The sequence below is a fragment of the Tenrec ecaudatus genome, chromosome 5, assembly GCF_050624435.1.
Source record: "Tenrec ecaudatus isolate mTenEca1 chromosome 5, mTenEca1.hap1, whole genome shotgun sequence".
Taxonomy (NCBI): domain Eukaryota; kingdom Metazoa; phylum Chordata; class Mammalia; order Afrosoricida; family Tenrecidae; genus Tenrec; species Tenrec ecaudatus.
This window is the reverse complement of record NC_134534.1, coordinates 38,489,621-38,508,283: the sequence shown is the minus strand read 5'-3', so window position 1 is coordinate 38,508,283 and position 18,663 is coordinate 38,489,621. Positions and strand designations below refer to the sequence as shown.

Sequence of the window (18,663 nt, the reverse complement as noted above, 5' to 3'; positions counted from 1 at the left end):
CACACAGAGGTGTAAAGTGGTATATACGATAGTTAATCAGCCTTTACCAATGCTTCTTTTCCAAAGAATTAGCCTTCTGTAATTTTTACTGGTAGGGCATTTTGCCCAACAGTGCATTAGACCACTAGGAAGAAGTAAAATACGTGCCTTAACTCACTTTCTGCTTCCATTTAGACTTGATTGTGAATGTGTAACTAAGTACTTGTTACACTCAACGTTAGACTGCTAGCCTCCAGGGCAGCATTCAGAACCACCAGCTGCTCCTTAGGGAGAAAGAGGGGCCCTTCCGCTCCCAGAAAGATTTAGAGCCTCAGACCTCCCCAGGAACAGTTCTTCCCTGCCCTATAGGGTCTCGATATGTCAACATTGACTAGACCGCAGTGGTGGGGAGGGGGCGGGGGCAGGAATGAGACAAGAAGGTGGACAGTTACTTTTCTAGGGTCACGTCTGTCTTAGGGCCGTTAGTCGTGCCTGTTCTTGTGTCCTCATGCCAGCATTGGTACCCTTCTGAATCCTCTTCCCCACCTCTGTGTTTAAGCAAGCCTTTTGCCAGTGCTGGTCAGCCTCTGGGCCTGGCAAGTACAAACCAGAAGGGTCAGAGACTATTATTAGGGGAAATAATGAGTGGACAGAGCAAGAGGAATAAAATGAGCAGCCATCTACAGCACTAAATAAATACTTGACATGAAAGAATTGACAATGGACAAATTAAAAAGGCAACAGAAGTCAAAAAGAACCGGAGCATATGACAGACAGGAGTTTCCATGTGCTCAGTGAAGGCAAGGTTACACACCCTGCCCCTAGTCCTTTGAAAACTCAGGTCTGAGGCTAACAGAGTTCCAAGGGCCAGTCTGCTGTGAAAGAAGCTGACAGGTGCTTTTCTTTGTCTTTGTCTACGGGAGCGCCCTCGTCTGTGGTGGTGCATGGTGGGTAACCCGTCAGTGCTGGTGGAAGAATGGATACATCCCAGCATGAATGTCAAATGGGTAGTGCTCCAGTACATCCAGATTCTCTGTAGATGGTTGGAAGTAATTGGTGAAGAAGTTAGCCTTTGGGCACCCTGTCGTAGGACAGTTCTCCCTAAAGCTGTGAGAGTGGGAAAGTTCACTGAAACAAGATGGGAAGAAAGTCGGAGGACTCCCCTTAGAAGTCTCATTCGTTAGGAGGTGTTGGGGGTTCTTTGGATTGAAGGAGGCAGGGGAAATCCAACACAAGCTGTTGGATTTAAACCGTCTCCGGATCAGTACTGTCTTTCTGTCTGGCAGAATGCGTTAAGTATCTTCTCTCAGTTTCACAGTTTGGCCTCAAGCTTTATCCACATGGTCGCAGGGAGCTACTCGAGCACCTTCATCTTCACAAAAATACTTCATTTCTTAGTTCCCAAGACCAGACAGCAAGAGGAAAGTTCAACTCCCTAAGAGTATTATTATACCTCACTGGTCTTTATTGGCCTTCACTCCCATCCCTGAACCAAATTAAATACCAGAAAGCATCAAGCATGAAAATCTTTAAGCTGTGACAAGTTTCCCAGCCTGGCTAGCCTCCTTCCTGGAAAGGCAGTCAGAGCCCGTCTCAACTGCAAGATCTCGGAACCTCAAGCACATTGTGCCCGCTCTGGGCTCACCAGAGACTGGCCTGCCTGTTTCTTCTGGCTTTCGTCTGCTATGGGCTTCCTGCTTCTAAGCAATTTTCCTCAGGAGTTAGCCCTGGCTCCAGCTTTCCTTTCCCAAGAAATGTATGTGACACCTTTGCTCAAGTGAAAAGCAGTGGGGTTTGCGTTGGGAAGTGTTGATGTACTGGACAGTGGGTGTTGATGCTCGCTGCCAGGCAGTCACCTCTGCGGGGTGGTGCCCGTGTGCAGGCTATAGCTGCTCTGTCGAGATTTGAAGACCAGGTGTGTCCTCTGGGTGGGTTAAACCCCCACCGTTTGGGGATAGTGGTACAGTACACAACCATTTGCACAAAAGAGTGGTCAACCTCTCCGCACTGTTTTTTTTACCAAATTCAAGTCTAAGGTTGGTTTTGTTTTTTTAATTTTCTCAACTCAAAATGTGTCACTTTTAAGGATTTCAAAGAGCTAAAAATAAACCCTAGATAAGTTGTTCTTTGCGAAGAGATGGGGGTTCTTTCTGAATAATATACATAAGGTTGAATAGTATAGAACATTTCATCCATATACTAGTTTTTAGACAAAATCCTTTTTTTGACAGTTCAGTAGCATTACTTTGAAGTAGATCCCACATAGTAGCAATATCTAGTGAAATCTTGATTCGGTATGCATTTTTTCAATGTAAACTTTTTATTATATCTACAGGTAGCTTACTCATGAAATTGTATGCTTTGGACAAAGTGCTGCAAAGCCCTACCTAAAGAGCCATTCTTGGATAAATATTAGTTCTTTTTTTTTTTTTTGGTAGTCTGATCTACTTTAATTACCTTTCTTTCCATAAACTTCCTTTTTTTAAAAGTCTGCCTTAGGTATTTTGATTTAATTTGGGGGAAGAATGGATGAATACATAGAAACACAGAAGCAACACTGTTGGTCTGCTTTCTTGCTGTCAGAAAGAGATCACAACATCAGGCAAGGAGGAAGGCTTCTTGAATCAAGTGTGAATTCAGGCTTTTAAAAGTATATTTGCTAACAGATGTAGAAATGTGACCATGTTTATGTGCAAGCATGAACCAGTGTGAACGCCTACAACCGAGCTTCACAGAGTTCATGGGGAAGTTCCATAGTCTTTATTAATTTTATTTTTCCATAAACTTTTTGAAGCCCACTTATATACTTCTTAGCCCTGTCTCCAGAGAGCCTCTAGAAGCAATGACACTTGTAGCAATGAGCACGCCAACCACCTGGACTTTGGCTGCTATATACCCTTCTTCCATTAAAAACAAAAGCTAAAACCAAGACTCCTTGGAGAAATGGCTGATGGCAGAGAGGGGGAAATATACAAAGCAAACCCAACAGAAAGTAAGGAAGTTCTCCCCAAAAATTACAGGTGCATCAAAGGACACAGAATTCAACTTGAAGGGATTCCTAGTGACCAAATCTGGTTCAGTTTAAGCAACAAAGTAAAAATAAATCCTAATGCTCTGGTCCCTTACCACGAAGTTGTCTGGACTCATGGAGACTCCGTAATACTGGATTATAACCCATAAAAATAAATAAGCATGAACCGAACTTAACATAAATAAGTAATTGAATAAATAAATGCACTGGAAGGAGCAGCTCAGTTTTATAACTAAATATCAATTAATTCGAGGAGATCACCGCTGAGCACAAAGCACAGTAGTAATTGTGGGAGGCACGAGCCCTTAACATGACAGCATTGATGGTTGAGACGCTGGGGAGAAGAGGGATGTTTGCATAATCTCTGTCTATCTTCCACAGCATATGTATTTTTATTCTGCGAAGGGAAGCTAACTTTAGTAACTTTGGGATGGAGAAATCTGACAGGTACCATTTTAGCCGTGCAACCCAAGTTAGTGTCGCGGACTCTGAGTGGCCCTTCTCAGGAAATCACTTCTGTGGGATTCTTGCCCAAAAGGCATAACCTCATTCCAATTGTGAATAAACATCAGATAACCTCAGAATGAGCCATTCTACCAAGTAAATGGCCTGGATCATTTAAAAGTGTCAAGGTTATAGGAGACAGAGAAAGCTGAAGGATCTATCACAGATTTAAGCAGACTGACCCATGAAAATTCAGTGCGGGATCCTGGTTCGGATGCTCGGCCAGGAAAAGGTTACTAGTGGGAAAACTGGCACGATTTGAGTAAGATCTGTAGATTAGCAGTCGGGTATCAATGTTAATTTCATGGTTTCCGTCATTGCACTCTGGTGAAGTAGCAGGGTAAAGGGCATTTAAAAACCCTACTCCCCCCCCCCAACTTCTATGTAGGTCTGAAATGATTTCCAAGTCAAAGGGCTTGTTTTGCGCTTGAAGTGGATGAAGAGGGGACAATTTCGGTTTCTAATGTCTCCTTCGTCGGTCCCTAGTTTATGAACCTGTAATGCAAACTGAAGAATGGCAGCGATTTAAATACTTTTATTTCTCGCCTGTTAGATAAGAAATACATTTAGACAGCTGAAAAGAGAGGCAAAATTCTGAACTGTCCATTTCATTCCATAGGACGTGTCCCAAAGGGCTGCTGTGCGCCCTGACTGACAGGGCCCTGGCCTCCACGATTGTCACGTTCTGTGGAAACTTAAGCTCTTAAGCTGTTGTAGTCTGTTTCCGTGGAAACTTAAGCTGTTGTAGTCTGCTGAGATTGCTCTTCTTGCGCCTGTAAAATAATGGAATTGTGTAGAACGAAACAGAAAGGGTTAAGTCTTAGACATTCATCCAAGGAGTTGTTGTTAGTGTTGGGGCCATGCAGTCAGCTCTGCCCCATCGTGACACTGTGGAGAAAGGAAACACTGCCTGCTCCTGCTCCGTCCTCACACGTGTCCCTTGAGGCCCGTGGTTAGAGCCACCATACCAGTCCAGCTTGTCAGGGGTCTTCCTCATTTTTGCTGATCATCTTCCAGGCATGATGTCCTTTTTCAATGACTTATTGAAGGAACTAAGTGTCTTCAAAGAAGGTCCCATGATTTGTCACCTGGGTCCCTGAAAAGGCTGTGATAAGTCTTACATACAACAAGCAACCCAGAAGGCCTTTTATATTAAGCACCAGATGCAAGGGACCAGTAGGGAATTCACATTAAGGTTTTTGTTGTTACTTCTGTCCCTCACTACCTTGAGTCGATGCTGACTCATTGCAATGCTGTAGGACAGGGTAGAACGGCACCTGTGGGTTTCTGAGAATGGAATTCTCAGAGAAGTCAAAAGCCGCCTCTTTCTCCCATGGAGCAGCGGGTGGCTTTAAATGGCTGGCCCTGCGGTGGACAGCCCACTGTGTAACCACTACTACACCCCCACGGCTCCCATCAGGTGCTACAGAGGCCCTTTTTATCTCAGGGACCCCATGTGACAAAGGAGAACTTGCCCCACAGGTCTTCCTCCTGTGGAGCAGCTAGGCGAGTTTGAACTACCGACCTTTCCCTTGGCAGTTGAGCACTTCACCACTGCCCCACCACACTTTTCCACTGGCTTGTCAGTGTGAGACTCGTGCGTTCGAGGGTAAAGGGCGATATAATCCTGACATCCCGGGAATGCTCATTTTCTGGACGATTGCACTGAATTTAGCGTATCCTATTAAGACCCCATTATTGACACAATGAATTGATTTAGCATATTTTCACTATCAAGAAAGCCTGGGAACGATAGCAACAATTAAGTCATGAAATGCTGATGTGAGTTATGAGCTCCACAGTGAAGGTGATTTTGTGTGTGTCGCCCATTTTCACATTTTTATTTCCAGAGGGTTTTTGTCTTGATGTGAAATGCACATTGTAATCAAGACAATTGTGGAAATCAAATGGAAGTCTCAGGACCACAGTCTATCTGATGAGAAAGATAAGAAATTGATTTCCGCCGTGATAATTTTTAACCAACATCTCAGCCCTGAGGCGTTTGTCGGAGCAGCGTCTTCTGTGGAGGATTAGAAGCTGTGTATCTGGTTTCTACAGTAGGAACATACAACATGTATGAAGTTTTCAAGTCTCCACAAAATTGAAAATCCATCGTGGGCACTGTACTCTGAACCATGTGTACGCTGTGGGCCTAAGGTGTTTTTCATCTTTCATCTTTTGTGGAGGGGATCAAGTATCGTGAAGGAACTAAGCCCTGGGCGTTACCAACGTGGTCTGGTGAAATTCAATATTCACAATGACAATTCAGAATCTGAGCTCCTTGGAGAGCGAGCCAGCCCACCGCGCTAGCTTTGCATAAATATCTTAAAGTGTGCCATTGCTTTTATGAAAAGGTTTTGATCTACACTCCTACTTCAAGTTCAAAAGAAAACCTACATTTTAAAGTGTAGACCTTTCCTGGGTCTATTTACTTTGAACTAAAGCATAGCGTTTTTCTCATAAATCGAACCTGCCACTATCTGTTTTTAAGACTTTGTAAACTTCAATTGGTTATGATGTGTGAAGTTTGGATTAAGCTAATATTTTTTTTAAGGAAACACATGTTATGTATTGTGCTTGTTTTGCATTTTAACCCAGGCCAATCAAAAACTCAAGGGGCTAGCAAAGTAATCTACTGTACTCTTACTGTAAGAACAAAATCACAGAAAATTGCCCTGCCCCATCATGGTAACGAAAGACAAATGAAGCAGCTGGTCTGATTCTTAATGTAGTTGTTTGAGAAACTTGCACAATTTAATGAAAATGTCTCCACTTATAAACTTTAAAATGCTCACACATGGAAAAAGTCATAATGTTTTGGCAACTATTGGTTTGTTAGGAATGTGAATGAGGTATACCTGCTCCGCAACTAGGATTGCATGCGTCTGCATACACGGCATGGAACTGCGGTGGGCAGCCAGCTGGAAAAGGATGGGTTAACACTCTCGAGAAACAAACAAAAGCACTTTCCCCAAGCCTGCTTGTTTAGCGAGAAAGGGTTCTAATGTATGACTCTCGTTTCTTCTTATTTGCTTCAGGCCTAAGTCTTGGATCATCATTTGTACTCAGCGTGGACGATCTTCTCCTTAAAACAAGCCTCAGAGAACGAAGTCGGGTTCTAATAGGACCGTGTTGTGCTACTGCCGCTCTGGAAGCTCAGTGGTGTAGACACAGCGGCAATCCAGGCCCTGAACAATCCAGACCCAAGATTGCGATTGACCTGCGAGGAGGGCTGCTGCAGGTGTGTGGGGCCTGGCTGGCGCTCTCCTTGCCATCCCTTTTGAACTTGCCTTTTGTTCTTGCTTCTGGCTGTCTGACTAGATTATAAATCTCGGGGTACTACAGATTGCTCTCTTACTATATGTTGTGCTAACAGCTTTCTAAATTGAGATTAGAACCCAGACACTATGCAATCCATCCCCTTTCCAGGGTTTTTTCCTCATTTATTCCCAGAGTTGTGGAGCCATCATCACCATCCACTTTAGAACCTGTCATCACCCAAACCCTCCCCTTCCCCATCCCCCCACCCCACCCCCCCGCCCATCGTACCCCCTTAGCAGTAGCTGCCAGAGACTCCTGATCCCACCCAAACCAACAGCTAACCTTGGCCCCTCCTTCTGCCTCTACAGATTTGCCTATGCTGAACATCACATATAAATGGGTTCCGACCATATATAGTAGACAGGATTTTCTAGAGAAACAAAGCCAGGGCACTTAGGATTTTATATATATTTAGATAGAAGATAGATAGATAGATAGATAGATAGATAGATAGATAGATAGATAGATAGATAGATAGATAGATAGATAGATAGATAGATAGATAGATAGATGACATAAACAGTTCATCTACAGAGCAGTACAAATAGCTCAGTGCAACTCACTCCCGTGAGACAGCTAATCCACTGGCAGTCTTGAGGGCCGCCGGGTAGTTGTCTGTAGAACAATTCAGGCTATCCCCCCACAGGCAGCAAACAGCAAGGCAGGTCACCAACAGTCAGCCAGATGACAGGGTCCCAGAGTCCCCAGCTCAAGTGATGTATACTCCAGTAGCGTGGTAAAACAGGTCCTGAAGGAACCTCAAACTATAGTGACACAGTCCACGGGTTAGGTGTCTTACAGGTAGTGTAGCTTGCAAACTGAGATAGAGAACAAGCTAAGGCAGCCACACACTGGTCCAATCATCAAAGAGCAAGAGACAAGAAAGGCAAGGCTCACTGAGCCATTTATCTCTCTGCCCTTCAATTAATCCCACATGTGTTCACTGGCCAAGTTGGCACAATAGATCTACCTATCACACCATATATAATCTTTTGTGACTCACTTCTTTCTCTTAGCTTAGTGTTTTCAAAAATCATCTGCATTTGTGCAGTACGGGAGCTGTATTCTTTTTCATGGCCAAATACTATTCCACTGTATAGATGACCGCGTTGTTCTCATCCATCCATTACTTAATGGTCTTTAGATTGTTTCCAATTTTTAGCCGTTAGGAAGAGAGGTGTAGAGATTTTGGGGGTGGACATATATTGTCACTTCTATAAGTTAAATAAGTGTGGAATTATTGGGTCATTACATATTTTTAAATGTGTAGACTTTCTTTTTTTGACCTAATATTTTATTGAGTTTTTGTAAAAGTTTGCACAACAACTTAGGTCCCAGTTGACAATTTCCCAGCGTCTCGATGTTCTCTCTAACTGGATCTGTTTGTCCTATTTGCAGTACTTTTAGTTTCCTTGCCCCTTATCTTCTCATCTTTACTTTTTAACAGTTGTTGACCTTTGGTCGTATGTTGCTGGTTTTTAAGTAGTGTACTGATCGGACGGGTAATTTCCATTATTTTGTGTGCCTATCTGTCATTTCTCTAAAAGGTGATCTCAGGGCACAGGCTCAGTTCTAGGTTTGAAGAGTCTTAGGGCACTAGTCTCAGGAGCCCTCTGTTCCTTATTGTTCCCATTAGTCTGCCTCCTAAAAAATATTTTTAATAAGAATACAAGTTCTCCATAATTTTCCTCACATATTATCTAGGACCAACTATTGGGTGCCCAAGTAGAAGCATCTGTGAAGTTAGCTGGGCACCAGATAGCTCTACTGGTCTCAAGAGTTGTGAGTCACATGATGTCTCTGTCCTCCATGCCCTTGGTTGCCGCTCCTAGCAAGTAGAGATCTGTAGCTAAGTCTCAGATGACCACTCGCAACTTTTAGGACCCTGGATGCAACTCACCTTCACTAGGATGCAGGTCAGAATTTTTATGTGCTTTGTTATGCCACCATACCCCATTTGACACTTTGTCGTACTGTGGCGGCTTGCATGTTGCTATGATTCTGGATGTGTGTCAGATACCAGCAGGAGCACCTATGAATTTTTTTCCAGCAAGACAAAGTACCTGCTTATTTACTGAGGGTAGCAAAGCCTGATCCTATGAGAATTCCATTGGAAAACCTCACCTATTCAGCATAGAACCCTGGTCTTCCCCTTTTCAGACTTCTAAACATTGAAAAGGAACACTATTTGAGTCCCCCTTAGATGACACAACTCTCATTTTGACATGGAATAAATTGAAACATGAGAATTCTTTGGGGAGGGAGCCAGAAAGAGAGAGAGAAAACTATTTTCAACAGTGTATGAACTTAGATGGAGGATATGCTGAGAAATAATAGCTTCACATTTTGATTATTTAATAAAGTATCATATCTTTTGTAGGAATACTTTTTTACTATATTTATAATTGTTAAGTTTTCTTGCTGGATTGAATCTTTTATGATTATGTAATAACCATCTGTTTTGTAATAGATTTTGATTTAAAGTATTTTATCTGTTACTGGTATAGCTACCCCTACGTCTTCTTTGATTAGTAGTTACATGGAATGATTTGTTTTTTTTAATTCCTTTATTTTCCATATGTTTGTGTCCGTATGTCGAAGTTATATTTCTCATAGAATGTAAAAGCATGGACCGTGCCTTTTTATCCAGTCCGCCTTTTGCCTGGGGTGTTTATGTCATTTACATTTAAATGGTGAACTGTCTTATTCATGTGATTTGTTTATTGTTTAATGTTTTGTGTCTTTTTTTTCAGTGTTTTTGTTGTTGATGTATTTGGCTGCTTTCTTGTGCTAAATCCCTTCCCCGGCCATTGCCCCCCACACTCCCTACCCCACCCCTAGAGTTCTTTTTTTCCTCTGGAGATTTTTCTTGGTGATTTCTCAGGGATTACCACATATGAGGGGGGTTCAAAAGGCTCATGGAAAATGAAATCAAAAGATTATGAAAAGTTTCCGTGACCTTTGTGAAGCCCTCTTGTATGTTACACTGCACAACTTTCAGGTGTTTAACCTCCGAGCAACAATTATGCACAGTCTGAACCTATACATTTTCCTGATAGGCCCTCCTTTCTGTTGCTTTGTCTTTCAAACATGAATAGACATCTTGCATTTCAAAGGTGTACGATGTACTTTCACATTTCAGGTTGTATTGTTCATGGGATATAATTATTATTTTATTCCTGGCATACACTTGGTTCTTATAATTGCCTGTGTTGTAGCTTTCTTTGGTGATCTCTCCCCCAACCCCCTTCCCTCTCTCCCATTCTCCCTCCCTCTCTTTCTTTCTCATTTTTCCCCTGTGTATTAGAAATGAGTATTTTTTTCCAAGCTCCTCTCTTTCCCTTTGGAGTACTCCCTTGAGGAAAGCATGTAGAGCTGGTCTGCTGAGGACAAATTCTCAGAACTTTGGTTTGTTTGGGAATGCATTGATTTCCCCTTCCTTTTTGAATGACAACTTTGCTGGGTAAAGGGTTCTTGGTTGGCAATAGCCTGAGCTTAGAATGTTAGGTAGCCACTCCATGGCCTTCTGGCTTCTAGAATTTCTGAAGAGAAATCCACACTGGGTTTTGAGAGGCTACATTGTGCTTTTCACTTGCGGATTTCGGAATTCTTCCCTTGTCTTTGGGTCTCAAGAATTTTATTAGGACATGGCACTGAGTTGATCTTTTATTTCTTTTTAATTGTGGTTCACATAGCTTCCTGTATTTGTAGGCTTGGCTCTCTAGTCAGATCTGGGAAACTCTCTCTGATTATCTCTTGGAAAAAGCATTGCTATCCCATTGTTGTCATGGCCTTCTGAGAATTGGTCATTCGTTTTTTAAAAATCATTTTATTGGGGGCTCTTATCACAATCCATACATCCATCCATTGGTACAGCTCTTCATTTTTCCCTTCCCTCCCCCATCTTCCCTTCCTCACAACACCTTGATCATTTATTAATTATTTTTTCATGTCTTGCACGGACCAATGTCTCCCTTCACCCACTTTTCTGTTGTCTGACCCCCAGGGAGGGGGTTGTATGTAGATCATTGTGATCGGTTCCCCCTTTCTCCCCCAACCTTCCCCTTCCCCTCCTGGTATCGCTACTCTCATTATTGGTCCTGAGGGGTTTATCTGCCCTGGATTCCCTGTTTCCAGCTCTTATCTGTACCAGTACATCCTCTGATGTAGCCGGATTTGTAAGGTAAAATTGGAATCATGATAGTTGTGGGGAGGAAGCATTAAAGAACTAGAGTAAAGTTGTATGTTTCATCGGTGTAAGGGGATGTTCAGTTGCCTACAGATGGGCTTTGGGTCTCCACTCCACTCTCCCCCTCATTCACAATGATATGTGAATGCCTTGTGTTCTTTGATGCCTGGTACCTGATCCCATCGACATCTCGTGATCACACAGGCTGGTGTGCTTCTTCCATGTGAGCTTTGTTGCTTCTGAGCTAGATGGACGCTTGTTTTTCTCAAGCCTTTAAGACTTCAGACGCTGTATCTTTTGAAAGCCAGGCACCATCAGTTTTCTTCACCACATTTGCTTATGCGCCTGCTTTGTCTTCATTGATCGTGCTGGGAAGGTGAGCATCATGGAATGCCGGGTTAATAGAACAAAGTGTTCTTGCGTTGAGGGAGTACTTGAGTCGAGGCCCTGCGTGAGAATTGGGCATTCTAATGTTACATTTCTTCATTGTATCCCTTATTCACTTTTATTTATTCTTTTCTCTTGTTTCTCTTAGACACAGTAAATTTGGTTTCGTCTCCAGTTCAGTTATTTTAGGCTTAATCTGGTAATCTCTGTTGTTGAGGGTCTCCTTGCCGTCTCTAATTTGTTTCACTCTTTTCACTTTCTTCTGGCAGTGTTCCTCACTTATTCTTAGGTGTTCAGTGTCCACATGGAGCTTGTCATTTTTCCTCCATTGCCTGATGTCCAGCACTGGTTTCTTATTGTGTGTGTCCTTTTTGCTTTCTTCAAACATATTCAGTGCTACAGACTGAACATTGGAAATTACTTGCTTTATTCTGGCTTTCAAAGGAGTAATTTCCTTGTCTTTATACTTTGCTTTTGCCTGGTCCTCTTCCTTTTGTGATTTTGTGTGAAAATCCTTCCAAACAGAGGATAATTACCTGCTGTATCTTTCCAGGAGCAGAAATTCGTATCATTCTCCCGAGGAGCAGCTAGTGGGTTCCAATTGCTGACCTTGCAGTTAGCAGCCCAATGCTTAGCCCTCTGCACCAGTAGTCACCTTGAACATCGGCACTGTGCAAAAACGGAGGATGACTACATCAATTCACCCCTGTACATGTACTGTGAATATCCCATCAGGTCCCCGTTGAGGTCACCTGCCATTGCCATCTCTCCTTTACCCATGTCACTTCAGGAGAGCTTGACCCCTACCACTGCCCCCAGGGAAGGGTCACTTAGTATTCAAGGCCCTGGGTGTCCCATGTGTCACCTCCTTCTTCATCCCTAGGATACCTCTCTTGTTAATGTTGTTATTTTTTCATAGTGGGTGTCCCAGCTCATACCTCAGCTACACGTATAATGATTGCCCTTGCTGGCTTTGTCAGAAGCAGGGGGGTGCTGTCTGCAGGTGGAGGACCACCCAGGCCTTCCCCACCCCCACACTCAAACATCCCAAGTTCTCACTACATACCTTCTCCCCAAGTCCCCAGGAGAATCAACAATCCAGAGCTTCCTCAAAGGCCATGATGGCCAGGTCTAGCCTCTTCTCGGGCCTGTAACTGAAGCTGCCGCTGGTCACTAACTCACTGACCAACCCCATCCAGGTAGACTGCCGCACTGTCCTATGTGCGTGCTAAGGAAAGGACATTAGGGCAGCCTAGGAGGCTGCACAGGTGCCCGACCCTGAGGTCCTACTCCCTCCCCAACTCTGAGGGCTCCCCCTTTTCAAGACATTGACTGCTGCTACCCTGCCCTCAGTCTCTGGAAACCCAGCATATGTCAGACAGCATCCCATCCCCTCTCACGCTAGCACCCCCACCCCCCACCCATTTGGTTGAGGAATGTCCTAATTTGTTAGCGTTCAGTGTGCGGCGCAGGATAGTCGGATGGTAGAATCTGTACCATGGGGCCAATGTGAAGCATCAGTTCCCACGAAGGGTGGTGAATATGAGTAGCCAGGAGCCCGCACCCTGCTCCCTTCACTGCTCCTGATCCCCTGTGTCCTGCCTCTCACATGCCTTGCTTTCCTTCACCACCACTGCCCATCCCACCCACTCCCATGTCCTGCCCTCACCCCACTGCAAGGCTCACTAACTCCCTCTATACTTTGCACCCCAGATCAGCTCCCTTCCCATGTCCTCTGGCTTGTTACTCAGCCCTGTCCCTAACCGGCTACTACAATGGAGCACTCCCAAGGTTAGATGGAAGGTTCTGAGCCATCCCCAGTCCACTCTCTGGCTCCTGGACTTAGCCTGACTCTCCAGCACTTCAGCTGCCATCTGGTGTGAGCTCTGTCTCTGTGCCTTTGTTCGGCGGGTTATCTGTTGGGGGAGTAAATGGGAACCTGGACTCACTTGGCCATCTTGCTCCACCTCCTGTAGACTTCTTTGATAACAAAATAGTAAACCTGTCCTGAGCACAGGAGCCCTGGTAATGTAGTGGATTACTCACTGGGCTTCAGCAAAGATGAGTCTGTCTGCTCCCGTAAAGAGTTCCAGTCTCAAAACAATTCTAATAATAAAAGTCCCAGTGTCAACACTCGGGCAGTTCTGCTCTGCCCTGTGGAATCCCTGTGAGCCAAAATAAACTCAGTGGCCTTGACTTTGATTTGGGGGTAGGTGACAAGCACAAGGGCACTGGCAGTAGAGGCAGTGGCAGGCTACAAATGCCCTGCTCCTATAGGACACATCGTTACGATGCAACCCTGTCAGAGCCTGTTCTATTACAGACATGAAGTCGACACAGTGGTCATGAACAGGCACTAGTTTATGATGCACATTGTGATGATATTAAAGATGTTTTAGCATATCTGGAGTGTTTATTTAATTTACTTACACGCACACATATATATAGATATATAGAGAGAGAGATAGAGAAAGCTGACAAACCAATGTTAGCTACAACTATCCTTAACTGTTCCAATTTATGTACAAATTAGACTTAAGCCAGGCTTAGTATTGGAAACTGCCTGTAATCTAGGGTCTGCCTATCTATATAAGAACGTTTTCCTGTTAGCAGGTTACGTGGGTCATTCTCAGATTAGTTACATTGCAGTCTCTCACACTTTTGATTTTTAGCTAAGCAAGGGATTTATGGGAGTATCTGCTTATTTTGTTATGATTTTTTCCTTGGAAAGATTTGAATCTAATACCTACATAATTTGTCACCTAACACAACGTAAATGCGTGAAACAAAATGAAAAGTAGTCATTGTTAACAGAAGCTGTCTTCAGGAGTTTGTGGTGCTATTAGGTAAGCATTGGACTGCCAGCCACAAGGTCAATGGTTCACACCCACCAGCCATTCTGCAGGAGAAGGTTTTGGCTGTCTGCTCCCCCCCACCCCAAGCTCTGAGTCAGAATCGACTCCATGGCGGTGGGTTGGGTTGGGTTTAGGGGAGAGATTCAGCACGAGTTTCTCATTTTCCTCTAAAAGTTGTGTGTGTGAACTTTAAACTTGTCTTCATAATGATCCAGGGCTAGATTTGAGGGCACATCTCAATACTTAATTAAATTGTTTGATGTTGTTGTGGAGAGCTGCTCTCCCTTCCAGAAGCCCTCACTGTTTAGCAAGAAACATGGGGTTTTCTGTTGCTTTTGTAAGGCAACAAGGCAACCCCGCATTAAAAACAAGGAGCAGAACTAAAACCAAGGGTATCAACTCTACATTCTAAAATCACTACCTCTCACCTGTGTAAAGGTCGCAACACAGAATCCAGTTCCTCATCTCAGCTTTTCACCTGGCTCCGTTTTTCCCCATCCAGTAAAATCCAGATGGATGAGAGGAGAGGAGACGTGATGCCCAGCTCTCACTCTGGGTCCCTTCATTTCAGACACCGGACCTATGCCTAGGGTCTAAAGTGCACCCACGGGGTTGACTGCTGTTCTCCTCCGCTTCTGTCTGTTCTGTTGTCTTTTCAGTGCCATCTGGCTCTTTTAACATTAATAGTTGTATTGTCTTTTTGAAATATTCAACACAGTTTGACATGATAAAATATTTGATCGTCTGGCATGTATCGTTAATGCATTATGAATCATTAGTCATTAACCACCCTGGTCCTGCTCCGACGCTAGGCGAGTATTTTTCACATTCCCATCAGACCCTCCTCCTGTGGCGCCTGTGCCATCCACTCTCGGGCTGTGCCTCTTCTCACTAAACACAGAATTTTGGAGCCTTCGAAGTTCAGGTTCACTGAGCTTCTTTCTTCTCTTTGACTTTGAGAAGTAAAAATGCAAACACTTCAGATGTGCCCATTTATTCCCTTGACAAAGGGTAGGAAGCTATTAACATGTCGGCCTAGAGGGGCTTCTTTGTCTTCTCTCAGACCAATAGGTACTCTTTCCTTCCTACCTAAGTGAGGCCGCTTGGGTTCCTAAGCATTGCTTCACATCAGCAGACTTTCCTCATTCATCCAGCATTGCAAATGGAGTGTGATTTGCCCAGGATATGACGTAATTGATTTTCTTGTTCTTATGTATTTACTTAAGTAATAGGATTTCATCCTGTATGTCATTTATTTCTTAGCAATTATAAATAGTTTAGCTAGTGTCCATCATTAAAGTGAGCATAATTGCAATATTACATTAATTCAAATATGATTGTGCCTAATTACCTTCATGAACTGTTTGTGTTTCAAAGGCACTAACATTTTTCATATGGTTTTAAAGGTCTTCTGGGGTCAAGAGCATTTGAATTGTTTAGTTCTTCTACATGAGCTCCTTAAGGGATCCCTCAGTGAGGAGGGCCATTTGGACATGCATGTTTCTCAGCCAGAGCCTTCACCATCTCCTGTGGAAAATAATCAGAACTTTAAAAGTGCCCAAAGTTTGGACGATCTGCGGACCGGCCTGTTTCAGTATATACAAGATGTTGGTAAGTAGCGCCAGTGTGTGTGTGTGTGTGTGTGTGTGTGTGTGTGTGTGTGTGTAGTAACATAAATCACTTGAAAAGTACTATGTCAAAACTTTCAACTCAAGATAGTATGTTATCATTCCATCTCATTTAAAGGAAAATTCTTGATTTCTTTCTCTCCCTAACCGTATAAAAATTATCAACCAATTTCTTTGCATTCTTTGCTTTTATCCTTGTAATGGTACTTTGGTTTAATAAGCCAACGTGTTCCCCTTTAAAACATATACTTGTGCATGATGACACCTTGATAATGCTGCAAATCCCCATGTGCACACTGGGGAAGCCAACCTTAAATTAATAGACACATACCCCATTAATAATTATGGTTCCGCTTGACAGAGCCTTTGAAACTGCCGAGTGCCTATGAAGTGTTGTTTCACAATGAAACCGAGGAGAGCCCGGGCGTGATGCTATGGAGATACCCAGAACCTCGCGTGCTCACCCTGGTGCGCATAGCTCCTGTGCCCTTCAACACCACCGAGGATCCAGACATCAGCACGGCTGACCTTGGAGATGTGCTGCAGGTATGGAAGGGCCATTCCTTTGAAGGTGAAAACACTGTGAGGATGTGTGATAATTACAGAAGGATAAATGTTTGGATCACATCTGTGTCTTCCATCAGCCACACACACACACACAATAGAACATTTAAGTAGTGGAATCGTGTCATTAAGGTTCATGATACACGGCCAGTTCAAGAGGTGTCAGTTCTATTCTTGGGACCCTTGAGGACAGGTTACCTGATCCTCAACTAGAAAGGGACAAGCAGGTGTCACTCATGCACCACACTCTGTGTTTCCCATGTGCTCACACCCTCCACAGTTTCATGGGAAATGAAACATGCCCATGTAAGGCCATATAATGAGATGATGCTATTTTTCATTTCTTTTCCAGAGTGAAAAAATGGCCTTGGGGCTTAAGGTGGGCTGATAGCAAAACCATCTAGCCAGTGGTCATGTTTTCTACAATTGTGAGAAAGTTGTTGGGTAGAATATTATTCTGCGTATTAATATTCGAATGCTTCCAATTCCTCCGAAGCGGTGCTTCTTCCCTTGTCTCCCACTGGTTTGCGAGTGGCATGACATGCACTCCAAATCTCGGCATTTCCTCCCTTACTGCTCTCTTCCCTCGCTCGGTGCACTTCCAGGAGAAAGCCTAGCCCAGGGCTGGGGTGGCCTCAGCGGTGGACAGCCTCTGGTTCGCAGTCTAGGAACGATGCAAACTGGTGACATTGTTTCCTCGGCTGGTCTGATTTGAGGCCAAGCGCTCATCATTTACGGTCAAAAGGAGGCCTGGCAGCTCAGTGGTTACCTGTTGAGCTGCTAACTGCCAAGTCAGCATTTGAGGCCACCAGCTGCTCTCTGGAAGAAGGATGGGGCTTTCTACTCCCATACAGTGACAGTCTCCTAAATGCACAGGGCGATGCTACCCTCTCCTCTAGGGTTGCTGTGAGTCGACATTGACTCAATGGCAGTGGGTATGGTATGGTGTATGGTATGGTGTATGGTATGGTGTGTATGGTATGGTGTATGGTATGGTATGGTGTATGATATGATATGGTGTATGGTATATGGTATGGTGTATAGTATGGTATGGTATGGTGTATGGCATGGTATGGTATGGTGTGGTATGGTGGGTGTATGGTATGGTATGGTGTATGGTATGGTATGGTGTGGTATGGTATGGTGGGTGTATGGTATAGTGTATGGTATGGTATGGTATGGTATGAAATGGGGCATCCAAGGTAGGAAGTGCATTCACTAGTGTCACGTTGTTCATCTTCTCGTTGCCATTAGTGGTTAGGGGGACTAACTAGAGCCAGAATGCCTTGAGTCCATTTCTGGCTCTGCTGCTTGCAAACCTTAGGCAAATAACCTCTTAGCCTTGAATTTTTTTCATCAGTAAAATGAAGTAATGGTATTGTGTAATAATTATAAAATATATATTTTGATGTGCCTGTCCACAGAGAGTGCTATATATGTGTGACTAATTCCATTACCCTTCCAGTCCATTTTTCTATGGCCTATTTTTGAAGCCCCTTCATATTAGCACTGTGCTTACTGCCACACCCTTGTCTATATGCCTGTCCTAAAGTAAGTGCCTCCATGAGACCAGGGAGATCTGATGACTTCGCAGAGCAGCTGGAATGCTGTGGACAACGGGGTGGGATCAGGAGCAATTCCCTGACCCAGGCAGGGGGCTGGGCAAAGCACTGGCTAAAGGGAGCCGGAAGGGGTTCAGCAAGTAGAGGGGCAGTCGTGTTAGATACCTTAGAGACAGATGCGGGCAGGGCTCAAAGACAAGGATCCTGGCTGAGGAAGCAAGTCCAAGTTGAAAGGGAGATCTCAATCCCAAAATGACAGAATGGGCTGGAAGGGCAGAACAGGACTGACTGCAAGTCTTACCTGGTGCCAGGCTGCCCAGCCCCTCCTGTTCCTCTTCCCCTGACTGGGAGCAGGATCAGTCCCAGGGCTCGGGGTGGCCTCAGCGGTGGACACAGCTCTCTGGTTCGCAGTCTAGGAAGGAGGCAAACTGTCAACATTGTTTCCTGGAGCCTCTGTTCAGGACAGCAAATAGGAAGCATGAGGCACAGGCCAGAGTCAGTGTGGCAGCCTTTTCCCGCACGCACGAGTGCAGTGCTGGCCGCCAGGCACGCTCCTGGGCATTCGGAGGGAGATAAGACACCGGCTCCTCTCTGAGGGGCTCCTCAGCCGAGTGGGCAAGTGTCTGGGTCCTTTCCAGTAGCA

At 44.3% G+C, this 18,663-nt stretch overlaps 1 protein-coding gene and 1 non-coding gene across 4 annotated transcripts in view; both read left to right on the top strand.

Annotated features, from left to right (window-relative positions):
• The window catches only part of VPS13B (vacuolar protein sorting 13 homolog B), a 731,003-nt gene that overhangs the window by 565,395 nt on the left and 146,945 nt on the right, over nucleotides 1-18,663 (top strand). For all 3 annotated transcript variants that reach the window (XM_075549441.1, XM_075549440.1, XM_075549439.1), the window contains exons 37-39: nucleotides 6,553-6,755; nucleotides 15,673-15,877; nucleotides 16,256-16,440. In XM_075549441.1, coding sequence (XP_075405556.1) covers nucleotides 6,553-6,755; nucleotides 15,673-15,877; nucleotides 16,256-16,440 — 593 coding nt within the window. The remainder of the gene's footprint in view (nucleotides 1-6,552; nucleotides 6,756-15,672; nucleotides 15,878-16,255; nucleotides 16,441-18,663) is intronic.
• Nucleotides 16,145-16,222, top strand: LOC142449598 (small nucleolar RNA SNORD55/SNORD39). Its single transcript, XR_012784735.1, has one exon. It is a non-coding gene; the product is annotated as a small nucleolar RNA SNORD55/SNORD39 (small nucleolar RNA).